General features: G+C 45.5%; 1 protein-coding gene across 3 annotated transcripts in view; it reads left to right on the top strand.

Moving 5' to 3' along the window:
* The window catches only part of SMG6 (SMG6 nonsense mediated mRNA decay factor), a 194606-nt gene that overhangs the window by 43271 nt on the left and 133363 nt on the right, over nt 1-17972 (top strand). For all 3 annotated transcript variants that reach the window (XM_061143085.1, XM_061143086.1, XM_061143084.1), the window contains exons 9-10: nt 2422-2483; nt 9213-9358. In XM_061143085.1, the coding sequence (XP_060999068.1) occupies nt 2422-2483; nt 9213-9358 (208 nt within the window). The remainder of the gene's footprint in view (nt 1-2421; nt 2484-9212; nt 9359-17972) is intronic.

Here is a 17972-nt window from a genome sequence, read left to right as displayed (position 1 = left end):
ACATTTTAGCTCCTTTCTGCTCAGAATGTTGGTGACAAATAGAGAGAAACTATATTTAGGGTAGCAGGTACTTTCATGCTAAAAATAAAGCAGTGGTTCTCATTAACCAAGGTCAGAGAGAATGTGTGTGTAGTTTGAGTTTGCTAAGATTCCCTTCACTATCACTAGTTGAGAAACAATGCATTGAAATCCGCTTTCTACTGGATACAGTTAAAATACACTCAGGGCAGGTATGAACTCAGGTAATTAAGTCGGAGTCACCTGCTACCCTGAGGGTAAGATCTTTGGGAAATATGTAGCTAGAATCACAGTATTAAAAGACCCCATGGTGCACTCATTTTATTGCAGGAGGCGTTGTGGGTCATGCAGTATGTTTCCTACCTAATCAGTAACGAAAATTTGAAGATAAAACTGAACTGCTGTTTTAGTTGTGCTTCTTCCCTCGTCAGCCCTTCATGAGTAAGCTAACCAGTTCTTTTCCTGAGACAGATGGCGGTTTAAGGGGAGGAGAACTGTTTTGAAATCAGAAGACCTGGGTTCAGGTTCTAACTCTGCCATGTACTGGTTTAAGTTGCTTCAGTTTTTGAGCTGTGTTGCGGCTGGGGGATAATAACTGGCTTGAATGAGATGGGTTAATACCGTTTATCCAATGACCTTGTATGTATAAATATAACTGGTTATGGATGAGTTAACCAATTAATGATTGACAGCTGGAAAAAGGAACAATTGAGTTAAAACAGGAATAGAGAGAAATATATATATTTTTACCTTTTTATTTTGAAATAATCTTATACCCATGGAAAAGCTATAAGAATAAGACAAAGAACTCCTGCCTTACCCGGTCCTCCAGTTGTTAATATTTTACCACCTGCTCCTTGGGAGCGGGCGTCCCGCTGACAGCTGAGTGTTTATAGCATGCCGAGCATGGGGGGTACTGTCATCTCTATCATGTAGAAGGGAAATCTTTGGGAGGTTCTGTTTGTTGTGTCTCCATCGTGTAAAAGGGGGAGGTTACATCTGTTACCTGAGACCCTGTAGCAGGTAAGTGGCAGAGGTTTGAGGGCTAAGTTTCCACTACCTTCCTTTGCATTCTAACCCAGGCCTTTGCCACTAACCATGGCAGAACCATTGGCCGTTAGTTTTGCAGCAGTTCCTCCTCTTTCCCTTCTGTTCGTGGAACCCAGTGTCCCCCAGGTCCTGACCCACCTCTCTATAGAGACAGGTTACCTTCCGTAAAGTATCCTTTTTAACTCCCGAATTCAGTGTTTGATCTGGTATTGCTGATTAAATGTAATTCGTTTAAGCAAAAATAAAGACTGAAAGACTGAAGATTATATGCAGTTTGTGGTTGAAGTCGCTGGTTAGGTGAGAATGCCCTCCTTTCCTCACACTCAGTTTCCGTGTGAAATTGGTGGCACTGCCACAGTTTGATTGGTTTTCTCTTTTGCAAGAGTATAAACCTTTTGGGCAGAGCATCCAGAGTGCTTGACCGTTCCTTGTCCTAAGCACCCACTCTTGAGGGATTCTTGATCCTTCTTCCTGTCTGGCTGCAAGGCCCTGAGCACATTTCTTCCAGGAGACCAGGGAGGATGATAGGGTTTGATTTTGAGATTACTCCTGATGGCTTTGAAGTTTTTTCCCTCCCTTGTTTTGCTCAGAAGACTCTCCTAGTTTTTGATAAAAGTAGATTTTCTAGAACGTTGAATTGAGATTGCAAATTTGGTGACTCATGGATGTGAGCCAGATATGGCTGGCAAATGCGTGTTTTTGGCTTGCCTAATGTTTAAAAAAACTTTTTTTTGTTAGTAGCTAACATTTAAAAGCCAGAGGATTTCACATAAAAGATCAGCTCTCAGTTTTTATTTAAAAGAAAGAGAGAGAAAGGTTTTAACTTTGGTTTTAAAAGCCAGAGAAGTACAATTTGATGAGCTAGTTAGTGGTGGGTTTCCTTACCCTTGGTTTCCAAAGAAGAATTTTGCTTTCGGGGTAGGTAGAAAAACAGCTCGTAAGAAAGAGTATGGCCTTATGCAGGATCATCATTATTCCTGTCTTGCCCTTGCCACTGTTTCATTTCCATCACATGAGGCCAGAGTGACTTCTGGATGGCAGAGGGCGACAGGCGTCTTGGTTTCTGCTCAGCTTCGCTGGTCCTCAGTGCTTCGCCCCCTGCACGCCGGCACCACTGCCAGCAGGGGGTGCTGTCTCCTCACTGAGCCCGCTGTCCTCTTGGCTCGGCTGAGCGGCAGCTGTTGGGCATGGGCCCTGGGTCTGTGTGAGAGTTTGGGCATGTTCATTTGGTTCCCATCCCTAGTGCCCACCCCTTAGACCCTGGCCAGGTTATTGTGTCACTAGGGACTCTGCTCAGTAACAGGAAACTGGGGAAAGTTTAATTGTTTTCTCCTCTCTCTTTTTCCCATGCAGCTGAACAAAAGGTTCATCCTCAGTTTTCTCCATGCCCATGGGAAGCTGTTTACCCGGATTGGGTAAGTGTGCAGGATGTTTATTTTATTTTCCTACATTACAAGTCATTTTGGAATTTAATATTGTTAGCAACTAGACTGTGTTTGTAACTGAGGGCACAGGGTGTGAATTCTTAGGGGCCTCCACCTTCCCTCCCCTTCCCTCCACTCACTCTCCTACTGTGCTCATGAAGTTTGGGAAACGTTACTCTCCCTCCCTCTGACTCCCCTTTCCCTACCTTTATTAAAACCCCCTTTAACCACAGTCTTTCCCCACCCCCCACCCCTAATCCCTCTGGGTTTCTCTTTCCTCTGCCTTCCGGCTCAGACCCTAGTGAGCTCCTAAAGGAAGTCATGCTTAGTCCATGGGTGCAGCTGCCAGGGGTCCTTCTTGGGGGAAAGTAGTATCCACTCATTTTCCCTTAAGGAGAAGGGAAAAAGAGTGGACAGTAATTTTTTTCCTCCAATTTCTCTCCCTTCGAACCATACCCCTTCTTCCTGTGCTCGGTTTCTGGCACCATGTTGCTGACCCCAGTAAATGCTAAGACTTTTCTATGGTTTCACTGGCCACCATGGATTTCCGTATTAACCTCAGGGAAGGTGGTATGTGGGAGACCCTGTTATTTAGCCCTGTAAGTCTCTGGGAAGAGACCACGTTTCGAGTGTTCTTTTGGTGGATCAGAGTTTCTCCTGACTGTGTGAAGCCAGTGCCCCTGCGCTAAGTGCTTCCTTACTCCAGGAGAGAAACAGGCGGCAGTGCCCGCAGGTCTTCTCTGCATTTTAATGCATTCTCAGTTGGAGGTTTTCTGGTGCACTACCCTTTGAGGTTCTTGTTTTAGACTCCAGTTCCCCCCCCCCCCCCCCCCGTTGTTGTATTTCCCTTTCGCTTTCTGTCATAACCTTGTAAGTCTATCTCTTAACGCTCTAGAAGGTTTCCTTAGTGGGAGAAGCTGAAAGGCTTTGTCCTGTTTGGAGGAACACTGTTGAACGTGTTGGTGAACTAGAAACTGTGCCTTTTACATACTCATGTATCATCAACCTGGGCAAGAGTGACGAGGATGGCTGTAGTCTTGACTTCGAAATGACTTGGAAAACTTGGAGCAGTGCAGTAGATGCCTGTCTGCTAGCAGAAACATGTGTGAAGTTATTCACTCAGCAAAGGAAGCTAGGTACCTCAGTAGCAAACCCCCCCTGTCCCGCCCCCATGTCAGCTCTACTCTGGTGGGAGTTTTTGCTCAACACTGCTGTAACCCTAGTGCCTGGCATGTAGTTGGTGCTCAGTAAATAGTTGTTGTAGGAATAAGTGAATCATTACAAGAAATGGGTAGATTGCAAAAGACTGGAGAGAAGGAATCTAGAATTCTGTTGGGTCATCGTAGACCCAGGCCAGTCAATAGTGAATAATGTGAAGCTGTAGTTTCAGGGTGGGTAAGATTATATTATTTCATACAATAGCACATCATATCAGAAAAAACTACTGTACTACCCTTAAAATAGGTGCTGTGATTCTTCATCTCTTTATTCTTCAAAAATTCTCATTAAAAAAAAAAGCTGTCTTTCCTTTACTACCTTTCTTGTCAGTATCTTCTCTCATTTCTTCCTTTTGCTCTCTTTGCCCTTTAAATTTTTGTACCATGTTTGCTTTAAGTCAGGATTTCTCAACCTCAGTACTACTAATATTTTGAACCTTATAATTCTTAATTGTAGGGGCTGTCCTGTGTTGAACAGCATCCCAAGCTTCTACCTGCTACATGCCAATAGCATCCTTTCCCCTCACCCCCAGGTGTGACAGTTAAAATGTCTCCAGACATTGCCAAATGTTCCCTGTGGTGCAGAATTGCTCCTATTGATATATATATATATATATAAAATCAGGTTATGCATTAGTTAAAACCCTGTTTTTCCCCCTTTTAAATTTCTCATGTTTAGATATATTTTGGAGAAAGTTTGGAAAAGAGTCACAATAATGATAAAAAAGCTAGAAATGGTTTCTGAGAAGATAAATGAATCTTTAAAAAAGAAGATAACCAAAGGTTTACTTAGAGACAGCTGTTGGGGGTACCCTAACTGTGTTTAACTATTAGAGTCATAAGCAAACAGTTTTGATTTCTGTGGGATGACAGCAAGAGAAAAATAGGCTTATGTTGCAGCTGGAGAGGTTTGGGTTATATGTAAGAAAATTTCACAGAGGGAAGGTGTTCAGGAATTTTCTTCTCTGTTGAAAAATGAGCAGATCATCTCATTTGTCAGAGGTGGTTTCCTGTGGTCCAGATTATTTTTCAAGATCTCTTCCATTCCTGCATATAACCAACTCTGTTGGCAAAAAGATAAGGCCAGTCTAGTTCCACCTTCATGAACACTGAGTTGTAGTAGTGTTCACATGAGGAAAATGCATGTAAATTCTAGGCACTTCAGCCCCTCAGTGAGTATTCCTCTTGTGCTCTCTTGGAGGTGAAAAGAGAATTGAGCCCCATATTTATTCTGGAAGGCAGAGAAACAGCAATAATTTTTCTATTGGAAATAAAAAAAACCCCCAAACTATAGAAGTCTGTAAGACCAGAAGAGCAATGAGCCCAAGCCACACACAGCAACATGGACTGCTGCCTAATTACCAAGAAGATGTGAAATGTGGGAGGCGTTGAAAACGAATTAAGAGTGCGGAGATTGTAATGGGGAGCAGCTGAAGACACATCCACTGTCCCGCCTGCCTGCTGAGAAAAGCCCCGGCAGCGTGGCCCGCCCAGGCTTTGTCTTCTCCGGGCCCGTGTTCCCTGCTGCATCCGCGTGCACTTGAGGGCCTACTGTGTGTCACACCCGTCTCCTTCCTCTCGGCAGCCGGCAAAAAAAGAAATTCCAAGTGTTTGATGGATTCAGGTGCCAAAAAGTTTGTTTTTCTCTGCCGACTAGTTCTAAGACCTCGAGAGGGAGCGAGTCAGAGCGTCTGTGGTCTCTGGTTTCCTTATCAGTAGTTTAAGCAGATGAGCTCCAAGGTCTGTTCCAGTCCCCCTGTCCTGTAGCCCTGCGATTTTTGTTTCTCATGGCTGCCCTGTCTCACGGTCGAGCTGTTTGGTTTGGTTTGGTTTTGCTACTGGTTTGCTCCTATCTTGTACAGTTTTTAAAAATGAAGATGTTAAGAAAAATTAGGGAGCCTGATTCTTTCCCGCAGAGAATATTGTCAGGCCAGCTGTGTTCCCCAGCATCTGAGGGGTTGGGTCCTGCCCCGTTAATCACCGTCTGAGTCACTCCCGGGTCTGGTCCCGGTACTGTCTGAAAGATTGGTTTCTTGAAACTGCCATTCACAGGAGACAAGGTATCTCTTGAGATCCCTTCAGAAGCGGTCACTTCAGCCAGTGAAATGCACATCCTACAAGTAATCATACAGTTTTAAAAGACAGGGCCAGAGTCCTCCTGGGCTCAGGAAACGGAATTGGGCAGGAGTGCTGTGTGGCTCCTGACAAACACTGGCTCTCCCGGGGAGAGGCACAGCGGACCTGCATTCGGACTCCTCTGAGGGGGTCAGGAAGCCGGCCATCTGTAGACTTCTGACTTGTGACAAAGAGAATAATTTAGCTTCCCATTGTAGCCTAGGTTGAAGTTGCCACTTTAGTTTTTTCCTTGCTTGCCGAGTCATGCTCTTTGCACACTTTCAAGATCTCTTGGAATTCAAAGACTCATGTGTTTATTTTGGACTTCGAATTGTTAAAAATATTATGTTTGTGTCTTGATTTACTTTTTAAAACTAGAAATGTATTATATACAAAAGCCAGAAGTATTCATCATAGGGGAAATCTTTTTACTGTATACAGTGCTCGTTGTAAAATATTTAGAAAACCCAGCAAAAAGCAGAAATAAAAAATTATTCCTATTCTCACTATCCAGAGATAACTATCCACCGTTAAAACGATGTGTATTTTTATCTTCTCTTCCATACATCACACATATGCATTCTCTTATTTATTCTTTATAAATATCTATAAAAAGGATCACATTAAACTACTTTAAAACTGTCTTCAGTTAATATATGTTAAACTTAAAAAAAATCTGATACAGTTTTTAAAAAATAGAATTCAGTTGTATGGATATGCCATTTTAATTATCCGGTGTTATTGGATGTTTTAGGCTGCGTCCAGTTTTTTTCTGTTATAAATTGCCATCTTTTTATGCTTTCTTGCCTTTTTCTCTGTTGCTGCTACTGCTGCTGCTTCTTGTGTAAAACTTTTACAATTACTACATAAGTAATATATAAAAATCTCCTTGTAAAAGTATAGTATGCTTTTCTAAAATTTCTTTCAACTCTTTCCCAACCCCTGTGCCCTCCAAAGAGATAGTGCTAGACATCAGGTTATATATTCTTCAGACCTTTTTATTGCATTTGCTTAATTACTTATGTAGCCATAAAAACCATCATTTTATTTTGTGGGTTTTTTTCCTAAACAAATTGTATTCTGTCATTATCCCAGTTTTAGTATAATTTTCATTCTGCAGTATGGGGTGGAGCAAAGAGAAAGAAATAAAACTACTTACAGGTAATTGGAGACCAAAACCAGAGAACATTTTGGTTACGAAATTGGGCACGGAAACGCCGTTATTGAGCTCTGAGGAAGAATCTTTTATCTGCGTGTCCTTCAGTTGTTGCCTCACAAAGCTGATGTTGTCTGAGAACTCCATCTTCCCTCGTATCTCAGAATTGGAGTTACTCTAACTCATACCCTTATGCATTTGATTTCTTTTTCTTTTGTCTTAATCATTGTGAACTAGCTGAAAGGTGAACAGCAAATTTTTCTTTTTTTTTTTTTACTTAAAAAAGACGATGTGGACATTTAGCCTGGTGCTCGTTTGAGACTTCAGTCTGACCTAGGGAGTGATAATGGCTGTGTTTCAATTCCCATCCCGGGAAAGAGTCTTCCTCAGACACAGCCTCGAAGCAGGACCGTCCCACGTGACACTTCTGTCATGTCGTTCTGTGCTGGCTCTCTACCGCCTTTCAACACGGAGACACATGGCTCCGAAACTCGCCCAGTGTGGCTGCTTTTCAAGCAGAGTGAACTCTGCGATTCTCGTAATGAGAAGTGCTACCCCCCCTCCCCACCTCCAACCAGAAAGAGTGCTGCACAGTGTCAAGGTTTAAAATGAAACCTTTGTTACAGCCCAGGGGGAAAAATGGATCCAGTCCAGCCCCAAACATATCACTCTCTGCCATTCCAAACCGACCAAGAGTTTTAATGGTTGTGAAACTTTTCAGAGGTGGAAGAAAATCAGTGTGTTTTGGTTGTTTTGTTGTTGGGTGGTGGCGGCAGGAGTGTGGTGTGGGGTGGCACTTGAAATGGCATGTAGGGAGAAGAAAGCAAATGCCTGGCATGTTTTGTGCCAATGAAAATGAGGACAGCTCAGCAGAGAAGGGCGCTGGAACATAAACTGTAATTGACCCGAAACTGTGGCATGACTGCTGGGTACTGGGGGGTCATTCACAGGAGTTGCCTCCAAGGGCAAGGAATGAAACTTGCCAGGCTTTCAGAAGGCTCTGGAGAGGGTGCTCACTACACCCTGGAGAAAGGGTTGAGGTTCAGGTGAAAGCAGAAGCACCCTTCCCTAGGACTGGAGACTGTGTTGTATCCTTTGAATAGGATTCCCTTCCCTGTGGCTTTCCAGAAGCTATTTATTAATCCAAGCTGGTACTCTTCCTCACCCTCCTCTCCCCCCACCCCGGTACACATGCAGTGTACCACAAGCAGTTTGTTTGTTTGTGGGGGGGTGTGAGAATGGATGAAAGATACTCTGGTGACCGTGAATTGTTCGGCATGGCCCTCAGGCCCATGTGCCTGGTTTTCTTCTTTCTCTAGCACCGAGTTTGAATTTGCTTTTTATTTCTGAGGACTTCAGCTGTGGTTTGTTCCCATTGCCAGAGGAGCTCCAGGCATGCACCACTGTTCTGTGGCCACGTTTGGCAAGCAGTGGTTTGAATGACCTCTCCTTAGGAGCGCCGGGTCACTGGCTAGATTTCTGCCTCCCTACATTACAGGCTCTTCCTGTATTGGGAGTGGCAGTTGGCCAGGGCATTATATTTCCACAGGCCTGAAAACATACAGACCCTGATGAGCAGAGCCCTTGTGAGAGGGAGGAGGACAGCAACCCAGGAAAGGCTGAAACAGGTCATCGGGGCCCCTGATCGAGGGGTTCTCCAGGGGACGTTTGGAGTCCTTACATGGAACAGTTCGTGTGCTAGTCCCTACATTGACAGCAGCAGAACTGCGTCTGAGCACCTCTCTGAAGTGAAGCTTTGAGTAGAAGAACCTTTAGATTCACAAACCTCTTCCTAGAATATGGTTTTCATACCAGAGAGTTTGGGGACTATGCTGGCCTTAGAGCTTAAAGGAAGTTTGTTCACTATTTAGAAAAACTGATGGTTTCAGAGAGAAACTTTGATTTCAGCTTGAATCCAGTTATTGCCAGAGGTTAGGAAATAGCATACCAAAGCGTAATAACTCATGGTGATTTATCCAAAAAATTGAGTTGTTTCCATCTCTAAACCCTGAACGCGTCTTTCTCTTAAATTTGTTCACAACCTTAGGGTACTCGGAAGGTTTGTGAAGGCAAAGAAACATCCTAGGTGTTAGCTGTCTGCTTTTCTGAGAAAGAAAGAGAGAGAGGGAGGGAAGGAATGAATGAATGAGTGTGTGTGTGTGTGTGTATGTGTGCGCGCGCACTGAGTGCTCTCGGGGATGTGCCTCACTGATGGGCTGGCTGTGCTTGTAGGATGGAGACATTCTCTGCAGTGGCTGAGAAGGTCCTCAAGGAGTTCCAGGTGTTGCTGCAGCACAGCCCCTCTCCTATTGGAAGTACCCGCATGCTACAGCTTATGACCATCAACATGTTTGCTGTACACAACTCCCAGTTGAAAGGTAAGGAACATCCAGTTTCTTAATCTAGACAGATAAAGATTAATCTATCTTCTTTTCTGTGCTGCCATCCCACTACACAGTCCCCCAAACACACACGCACACAGGCCCCCCAACACACATACATGCACACACACACACACACCCCCCTTCCTCTTTTCCTCCATTGCCTTTCAGATCTTTCATGGACTCTCTGAAATCTGTTTGACTCTCTAGTGCCTGGGTGGGATGGTTGGAGGGAATCATGGGTATAGAGCTTAATTTGCAAACCCAGAGATGCTGCTGCACATCTGGCTGTGCTGAAGGCAGCAGCAAGGCCTCTCGGAGGCTGCAGACCCAGAGCCTGTCCCGGGGGGGAGGCATTGCTGAAATGTTTCATTGCAGAGACCATACGCTTGGCAGGGATGGGGAATAGCTGTTTCTGGACTCATGTACCCTGTTTGTTCAATATGGAAAAGTCTAGTTCCCTATGGGATATCCCTTGTGGGAGTCTGCCAGGGAGTAAGAACAGAGAATTGATGAGCTTTGGTGACTCAAATCTGGAAGCAAAAAACTCACCAGCCCCAGAGTTTGGCAGATGTAGTGGTATGCATTCTGAGATGCTTTTCTGAACACTGGGTTTTTGTTTTTTTTTTTTTTTTTGATGCGAGGTGGGAGGTGGGGAAGGAGAAATGGGGGAGGGGCTGATTGGCAGGATTTGTAAATGTTCTGCTGACCAGGTCACAGTGGAAGGATGTTAACCGGATCCCTTCCCTTCCCTCCACCCCGCTGAGGTAAGGATGATGTGGTTTGACTTGATGGAAATCTGTAGCCTGGAGGTGACATTATTTTGTGTGTTTGTTTGCAAAGGAGACTTGGTCCATGCTGCCAAAAAATCATTTCAGACCTTCAACAGAGAGTGTCTGGTCTTAGGGTTAGAAGGTTGTCACCTGCAATCCCAAGAAGTGGGAATTGCCATACGGAGAGACTCCATTGTATAGCAGACCCAGTGTTTCTGGACGAAGTCTCACTGGTTCTTTCATGGCACCTTTTCTTAGTGATCTCTGTCACTCTGAAGTTGGTTTATTTCCCTTTCCCATTTGTATTTAGAGTTATGCTTCAGCGTGCTCCGGTGGGGTGGGAGGGGGTGTTCTCCCTGATGAGCAGGCAGGCTGCACTTTCCCTTGAGATTTGGCTCCTCCTGGGACTCCGCCAGGTCCTCTGCTGGTTTGCCTGGGTTTTCCATCACATATGAATCCTAGAGGGTGTTCTCCTCTCATGCTGTCTGCCGCAGCATTTACAATTCCTTGCAGAAGGTGAAATGCACAGGTTTAGGTGCCATTTTGAACTTGTCTGAATATGTCCAGGAACAGCACTGAGGAAGCACACAGTCCTGAGGGGCAGTGGTGGTTTCTAGGAAGGAGGAAATACAGTTTGTAAAGGGTGGTGAGGCGGTCAGTCCGGAGGGGAGGGAACTTGATCCCTTCCTCATCTCTTGAGGGTCTCGAGGGTCGGGCCACCAGGTGGGAAGCTCGCGGGCTCGGAGGAGTGGAGCCTCCCGAGGTGGCTTCCTGTTCACTTCCCTGCCTCCCTCTAGCAGCATCAGAGTCAGCGAGCCGCCTGTCACAGAGCACAGCCTCTGCCAAGGTGCTGTTTCCCCATCAGGGGACCTGGAGGTGTGAATGTAAAGGCCCCACAGCTCTAGCTTGCGGAGCCTCTGTTGTCAGCAACTTCCACTCCATGGAAAGGAAGATGTTGGCCTTTTCATAGGCCACCAATGAGTCCTTTCCTTGGAGCTCTTGTAAAGTTAAAAGTTAAGAAAATGTGGGTGAAAGGAAGGTGAGACGGTGAGAACAGAGAAAGGAGGAAGTAGTGCTTTCCCCTTGGAGGCCAGCATGCTTTTTCTCAGACTCTTCCCCATGGTCGCTCCTCACGAGGACCTGCTCGCCAGGAAGGACACGTCGCAGCCCGTGCGTGAGACCCCGCCACCGGCTCCGGCTTTGTCCTGACGCTCACCTCCGCGGGGCAGCTGGGGCCGAGAGCTGAGGTGGTCCAAGGGTGTTTCAGGGAAACACAGCCCGGGCCACAGGATGTAACACTCAGCTAGGACAGAGCGCTCTGTGGACACGCTGCCAAGTACCCGGTGTGCAGCTGAGGCGGCCGTCCAGACCCCACTGTGTGGGCTGCCATTGGGAGAGGGGTGAGCGGAGCACTCAGCGGGGCTGGCTGGTGGGAAGATGCACTTTTCCATTTCCCAGCATGTGAGTCATCTTCGCTGGGCCCCTGTGCTGTGCTCGCACGGACAGTGGCAAGAAGGGGGTGTTGTGGCTGAGCTGCAGCATCTGTGCCGGGGGTGGAGCGGGAAGGGGGTTGGGGAGAGGGTAAAGATTTAAATCCTTCACTAATCAGCAGCAGTTTGAATCACATTTTTATGAGTAAGGAAGTGATAAATCAGCCCTTGAGTGTTCAGCCCCCAGGTCCCGTCAGCCAGTGCCCTTCTGAAGGCTGCCCTCCAGGCCAGCCGGCTGGCTGTCAGAGCCGCCACCCAGCCGCGGGACCCCTGGCTGTCTGCAGCCAGGAAGCGAGGGCCTGCTGCTGCCTGGCCCTCCCAGGTGCTTGGGGTCTGTGGTGATTTGGCAGTCGCTGCAAGTTAACAGAACATCTGGGCCATCATTTTTCTTTCCATTCCTTCTTGGACATGTCCTTCTGGGTGGGTGTTTGCATATGTCAGCTCCTGGACTCTGTGGAGAAGGAACGTTCCAGCCCAGAGCAGAGGTGATCTGTGTCCCCCCACGGCAGTCAAGATCCTCTTCATCTATGCCTGGCCCTTCCCTGGAGATGTGGTACCTAGGGAGAGCCACAGGGACGGCCTTACGAAAAAGGATGTCCTTTGCTGTTGCCTCTAATTCATTTTTGTATGGGCTCGGTGCTACCCTTGTATAAGTCCTCTTTTCAAAATACCGGAAATGATACTAATAGTGTGATTATTAAAATACTTCTCAAATATGCTTTCCTTGGGGTCGAGAGACACAGAACTCTTTAAAGAGCTTCAGGCACCCCACAAGGCCCAACAGGGGAAACATTTAGATGGTGAAAGAGGCCTTTCCTAAGTTACAGTTTTCCCTGGAGCTCAAGGAGGCAGAAGTCGTGAGATTTGTCCCCCTTCCGATAAAGCAAAGTAAGTTGAGTTGTGCTACATCATTTCACCAGCGAACCTTTCAGGTCTCAGCAATGATCTTAAAACTCACAAGTTCAAGGCTATTGATAGCTTTATCTCCTCTCATCAGGTGGGCCCTCTGCAAGAAGCCTGCTGGAGTGGGACTGCAGAGAGTTGAGAATCCTTCTAGTCTACATTGAAGAGGTTGAGGACAGAGACATTCAAGGGATGTTTGGGTTTCCCTTAGCAGAGGGCCTGCTGTTTATCAGGCACTCAGTAAGCATTCACTGAGCACATGGATGAGGAAGGCCGTGATTCCAGGCCGACTGTCACTGAACAGTGTGTTCCCTTCCTGGCCTGTGTCTAGAATTGCCCTTTGGCAAGTGATGGGTGGTGGCGAGATAGGTGGTTCCCTCAGGGTGATGTCACCGCTGGTCATCGGAGAAGCGGGGCCTTCTCCACGTGCCTCAGCATTTAACACTTCAGCATCCACCCGATTGGCTGATGTGGTGCTGGAGAGAGAATGGTTGACCTAAACCACAAGCACGCCAAGAATTTTAATTTTTTTTTTTTTAATTCTGTAATGTAAGGAAATAAAGCTCTCGTTTCTTGAAGAGGAGTAATCGAAGCAGTATATGTGGTAGGGCACCCCTGGAGCCCAACTGCCTCTCCCATCTGTGCCCAATTTGCTCCAGTCTGGCCCCCTTGTTTGTTCCCCCCGTTTTCTCTCCGCTCTTGCTCTCTCTCTGCGTCTTTTTAAAAAATATGTTTTTATAATTCCTGGAATCAAAACCATTGCAGGCACACACTGTTTTATTTTACTGTATTATTGGATTATACTTCCTATAAATCATTGGATGTTATTCATTGGCCACCACTAGAATAACTTCCCTTTTCTGTCCCCTGGCCCCTTCTTTTTCCTCCTCTTTTTCCTCATCTACCAGTTCATAGAGGAGGCCTCCATGTCAGCCTTGCGGAAAAGCCCTGGTGACAGCAAGAGGGCACCCAAGAGACACTGCTCGTGTGTTCGCCGCTGGGGCTCCCTGTTCTTGGGGAACGTTTAGGGGCTGGCATTGAGCTAGGGCTAGGCTGGCATTCCTTTTGTTATCATTTATGCTCGCTTTTATGGTTTGTTAGTAATCCTGACTTGCAGGAGGGGGGTGGGTGGGGGTGCCACCTGCCTGCCTCCAGAGGGATAGAGACAAGGCACCTGTTGGCAGGGGACCCACAGAACTTGACCCCAGTGTGTGGGACGCTTGAGATGGGAGCCACTCACCTCAAGGCTGTGGTCATGTATGCAGGTTGACCCTAGTTTGTGAAGTTACAGTCACAACCAGAATTTCTTTGTCTTCAGCAAACCACCGCCTTAGAGACCTTTGGTAAGGCAGGGTGCTGCCCCGTGCAGTTCACTTCTGTCTGAGTCTCTCACCCAAGCAGAATGTATCAAGTGCCTAATCCCCTGCTTATCAGAACAGCTGTACAGGAATCCCTACCCACCAGGGAGGGGTAGGCCTGAGTTGAGCTGTGTAAACTGGCCCTCTCATCCCTGCTTGTCTGTCTCTGGTGATAGAAGCCCTTGGGCTCTTTCTCCCCAAGGACCTATGCGTAGATTTCTACAGGTAGTCGGCACTGCCTGACCTTCATTTTCAGGACTGCTCAGTTGAGGGCAGATAAACAAAGAAACAGCCAGCTTGGCCCCCAAATTATGTGAGAAATGGATTCGGAGGTCAGAAGAGGCAAGGCTTTAGGAGGCAGACCAGGGGAAGGGCGCATCCCTCTGCTGTGCTCTCTGTCCCTCTGGGGGAGATACAGCTATCAATAGGCTGCTTAGCATGGATTTCTTCCCTCAGAGTTCCCTGGAAAAGAAGTTAGAAAAGCTCAGGAAGTGAGTTTGTCAAGGGGTCTTCCTCTCTTCCCAATTCTAAATTCCAGGGTCCTTATTTTCAGAATGAATCCATTACTTTAGGCTGAGGGAGGAGAAGCAGTTGTGAAAAGCTAAAGACATGAGAAAATTCACTCGTATCAATAAAATTAAGCCTCTTACCATGTTGTTGAAATGATTTCTGGTTTTGCCCCAGGGTTACTGTGTGGTTTGGTGTCCGTGGCTGCTTTGTGGGGCAGTGGAAAAGTGCAGTGTCCCGTCACCACCTCGTCATTACTATGGGCTAGAGACCTCATCTCTGCTGCCATTTTATAGCTTCTCAATTTAATTTTTTTTTTCTTCCTGAATGGACTTATTCTGAAAGAGAGATGTTATTAAGGGGATGCTGGCAGCAGGACTCTCAGCTGCCTTTTCTGAACTCTCCTTAAACTTTTCCTGGGGAGTAAAATTCTACATATTACAGGGGGCGTGGGCCAGCTCTCTGCTATTTGTTGAATACTGGGGAACATGAGTATGTTCTGGGGGTGGGGATTAGGGGGAGTAAGTTGCACTTTGGACCCTAACCAACTAAACATTGGTCTGGGGAAGAACTGTAAGCTTTCAGAGGTAGTGGCCAGGAATGACAACAGAACAACATTGTGGTCATACCTGATGAGATTTTATGATTGCTGTATATGTATTCTCATGTGATGTCTCCCATCAGCCTCTGACTCTTTGCAATCCCATCGACTATATATAGTCCATGGAATTCTCCAGGCTAGAATACTGGACTGGGTAGCCTTTCCCCTCTCCAGGGGATCTTACCATCCCAGGAATTGAACCAGGGTCTCCTGCCTTGCAGGCAGATTCTTTACCAGCTGAGCTACTAGAAAAGCCCCTGAGACAGGTGGGACAGCTATTTTGTGTCCTATTTCGTAGATTTACAGACTAGAAACATACCAGAAAGGCTGAGTAACTTTAGGAAGGTCACAAAGGTAGTAAATTACATGCAGGTCTCAAAGGTCCAGCCTCCTGTGTCAGATGGCATACAGAAATTTCTTTGGACCTGATTGAGACAGCTCAACACAGCAAGCAATCGTTCCCACCCTGCCTCACCACCACCTCCACCCCCCAACCTAAGCAGCTGCATTTTCCCTCTACTAAATAATACAGATACCTTGGCACACTTAAATTCTGTTCTCTTCTCCTTTTCTCTTCCCCAGTTAATATGCTACTGTTGTCAGCTGTTTTAATTCTTTTTTTACTTTTAAACCTTGAAAGACAAATTGTTGTTTTCATTTATATTTTGTTTTCATTATTATCATGATTGTTCTGATGGTAAATATTTGTTTAGACTCACCTGTATATTTACTCCTTTCCTTTCATTCCTTTTTATATTTCAGACCTTCTCCCTGGGATCAGTTTCTTTTCCTTTTTTTTTTTTTTTTTGGCTGCACCTCCCTGCCTGTGGGATCTTTGTTCCTGGATCAGGGATGAAACTGAAAGCTCAGAGTCCTAATCACTGGACCACCAGGAATTCCCTGGGACCATTTTCTTTCTGCCTCAAGCGTATTCTTTAGAATTTATTTAGTGACGTTCTTTTGATGACAAACTTTTCCAATTTGTATTTGTCTGAAAGCCCTTTATTTTCCCGATTCCTCTGTATTTACTGGTAATAGAACTCTATGTTAACAGTTGTTTTTCTTCAGCCCGTTGAAGGTACCTTGCTGTCTCTGGGTCATTACTGTTTAAAAGTCAGCCGTCAGTCTTATTATCCTCTTAAAAATAATCTGTTATCTCTGGGTGATTCTTAGGTCTTTTTTTTTTTTTTTAAATAAACCCTTTGATGTTCTACAGCTTTAATGATTTTCTAGGTTTGTACTTTTTTTTTTTTTTTTGCTGGGGATTTATAGGGCTTCATGTATCTGTGAGTTGATTTCAGCAGTTTTAGAAAATTCTTAGCATTCTTTTTTTACATACTGCATCTGCCCATGCTTTCTCTTCTCCTTCTGTCTTAAATGTCTCTTAAAACTTCTCTTTCTTTTTTGACTCTTTTTTTTTTTTTTGGTGCTGCATTCCTCATAATTTCCTTAACTCTGTCCCTGAACCTTTTCTTAGCTATATCTAATCTGCTAAACATGCCCTGCTAAGAGTTTATTTCAATTATATATTTTTATTTCCAGATTTCTTCCCCCTAAATCTGGTCTTTTCCTATTAGTTTCTTATTTCCTGAACATATTTGTGAGCTTGTCTTTTATTTATTTTTTAATATAGTAAACGTTATTTTAAGGACTCTGACCAAGGGGTCCTTTTAGGTGAGGTTCTGCTAGTCTCTTATTTCTGCTGGTTGTTGCATATGTGCCTTGTTTCCCGTGTAATTAAAAAAGAATTTTTTTTCCCCTGTAATCTGCTAATTTTCTGTGGGAATTCATTAGTGGGAATTCTTGGAGACCTGGGACGAAAATGGGGAAAGGGTTTGAGTTTGCTTTTGTCCACGGTCTGGTGTGAAGAGTCTAAAATAATCATTCTAAGTAAAATGTCTGCTTGAGGGTTTTCAAACCTTTCAGGTAATGGGAATTCAGGCTGCACACCCCTGTGAGGGCTAGTGTACAGTCTGTACTTTCAGAGCATTATTTTTTTTTCCCTTCTAGTCAGCTTCAGGGTTTGATATAGTTAGTTTTCTAGCTAGCTGTCTTATCATGAGGCTGAGGATGGCTTCTGATTCACCTTTGTACTTGGGTGTAGCTCTGTGGGACCTCAGCTTTATGGCAGGTGTCTTGGGCATCCTCTTATGTCGGCTGTACCCACGAAGTCTCGGAAACCCAGCGCTCAAGTTCAGCAGGTAGCAGATTTTCTTAGGGTGAGGCCTGGCTCTATCCCACGCTTAACAGCTCTAGTTTTCTGTCTTTACTCAGTCCCTGGCCAGAGGATTCCTTTTTAACTTATTAACTCACCACTGCTTTCTAGAAGGATTTTAAAGATGCTCTTTCCAGGATAATTAGTTGTTTCATTGGGAGAGTAGACCTAGGTTCCTAGTCTGCCTGCCGTGTTGCTAGAGGAAATGCTGTTATTCTTTTTTTCTTTGAAACGTCAGACTCAAGCATTTTTTCCTAACCTCTGCCTGTGAGCAGTGTGACAGGGGCACCTGTATGTCAGGTGGTGAGAGCATGGTAGGCTGGGCTTCCAGAGAGCAGCTCCTTTTCCAGCTCCTGCAGCCTAGTTTTATGGCAGATGGTTTATGGGCTCAGAGTTTTTTATTTTTCCAAGAGATGGTCAAGGTATACACTACTCAGAGGACTAATTGACAGGTGGGGAAGAAAGGTTATGGAAGGCAGGGAGAGAGGCCTGTCGCTGAAATGATAGAAGCCATTTATTGCCAAAAGGGTGTGAGCCAGGGATCTGGACAAGAGTGCTCTCTAGTTTCAGCCATATCACACTCCAGAGCTGGTAAACTCTGTTGGCCCATAAAATCCTTTCCATTAGTCAGGGTGCTCTGTGCTCTTGTTCTTGACTGCTGCCGTCCTTAGAGCTGTTTGGTTGGATTGTATGTCCCAGTTTCCTTTTTAGAAGGCAGATTGTCATATGGTTAGGAATTTATTTACTGTAACTGGAGTTTTCTG

This window comes from Dama dama, chromosome 5, assembly GCF_033118175.1.
Source record: "Dama dama isolate Ldn47 chromosome 5, ASM3311817v1, whole genome shotgun sequence".
NCBI lineage: Eukaryota > Metazoa > Chordata > Mammalia > Artiodactyla > Cervidae > Dama > Dama dama.
This window is presented reverse-complemented; position numbering and strand designations above follow the sequence as displayed.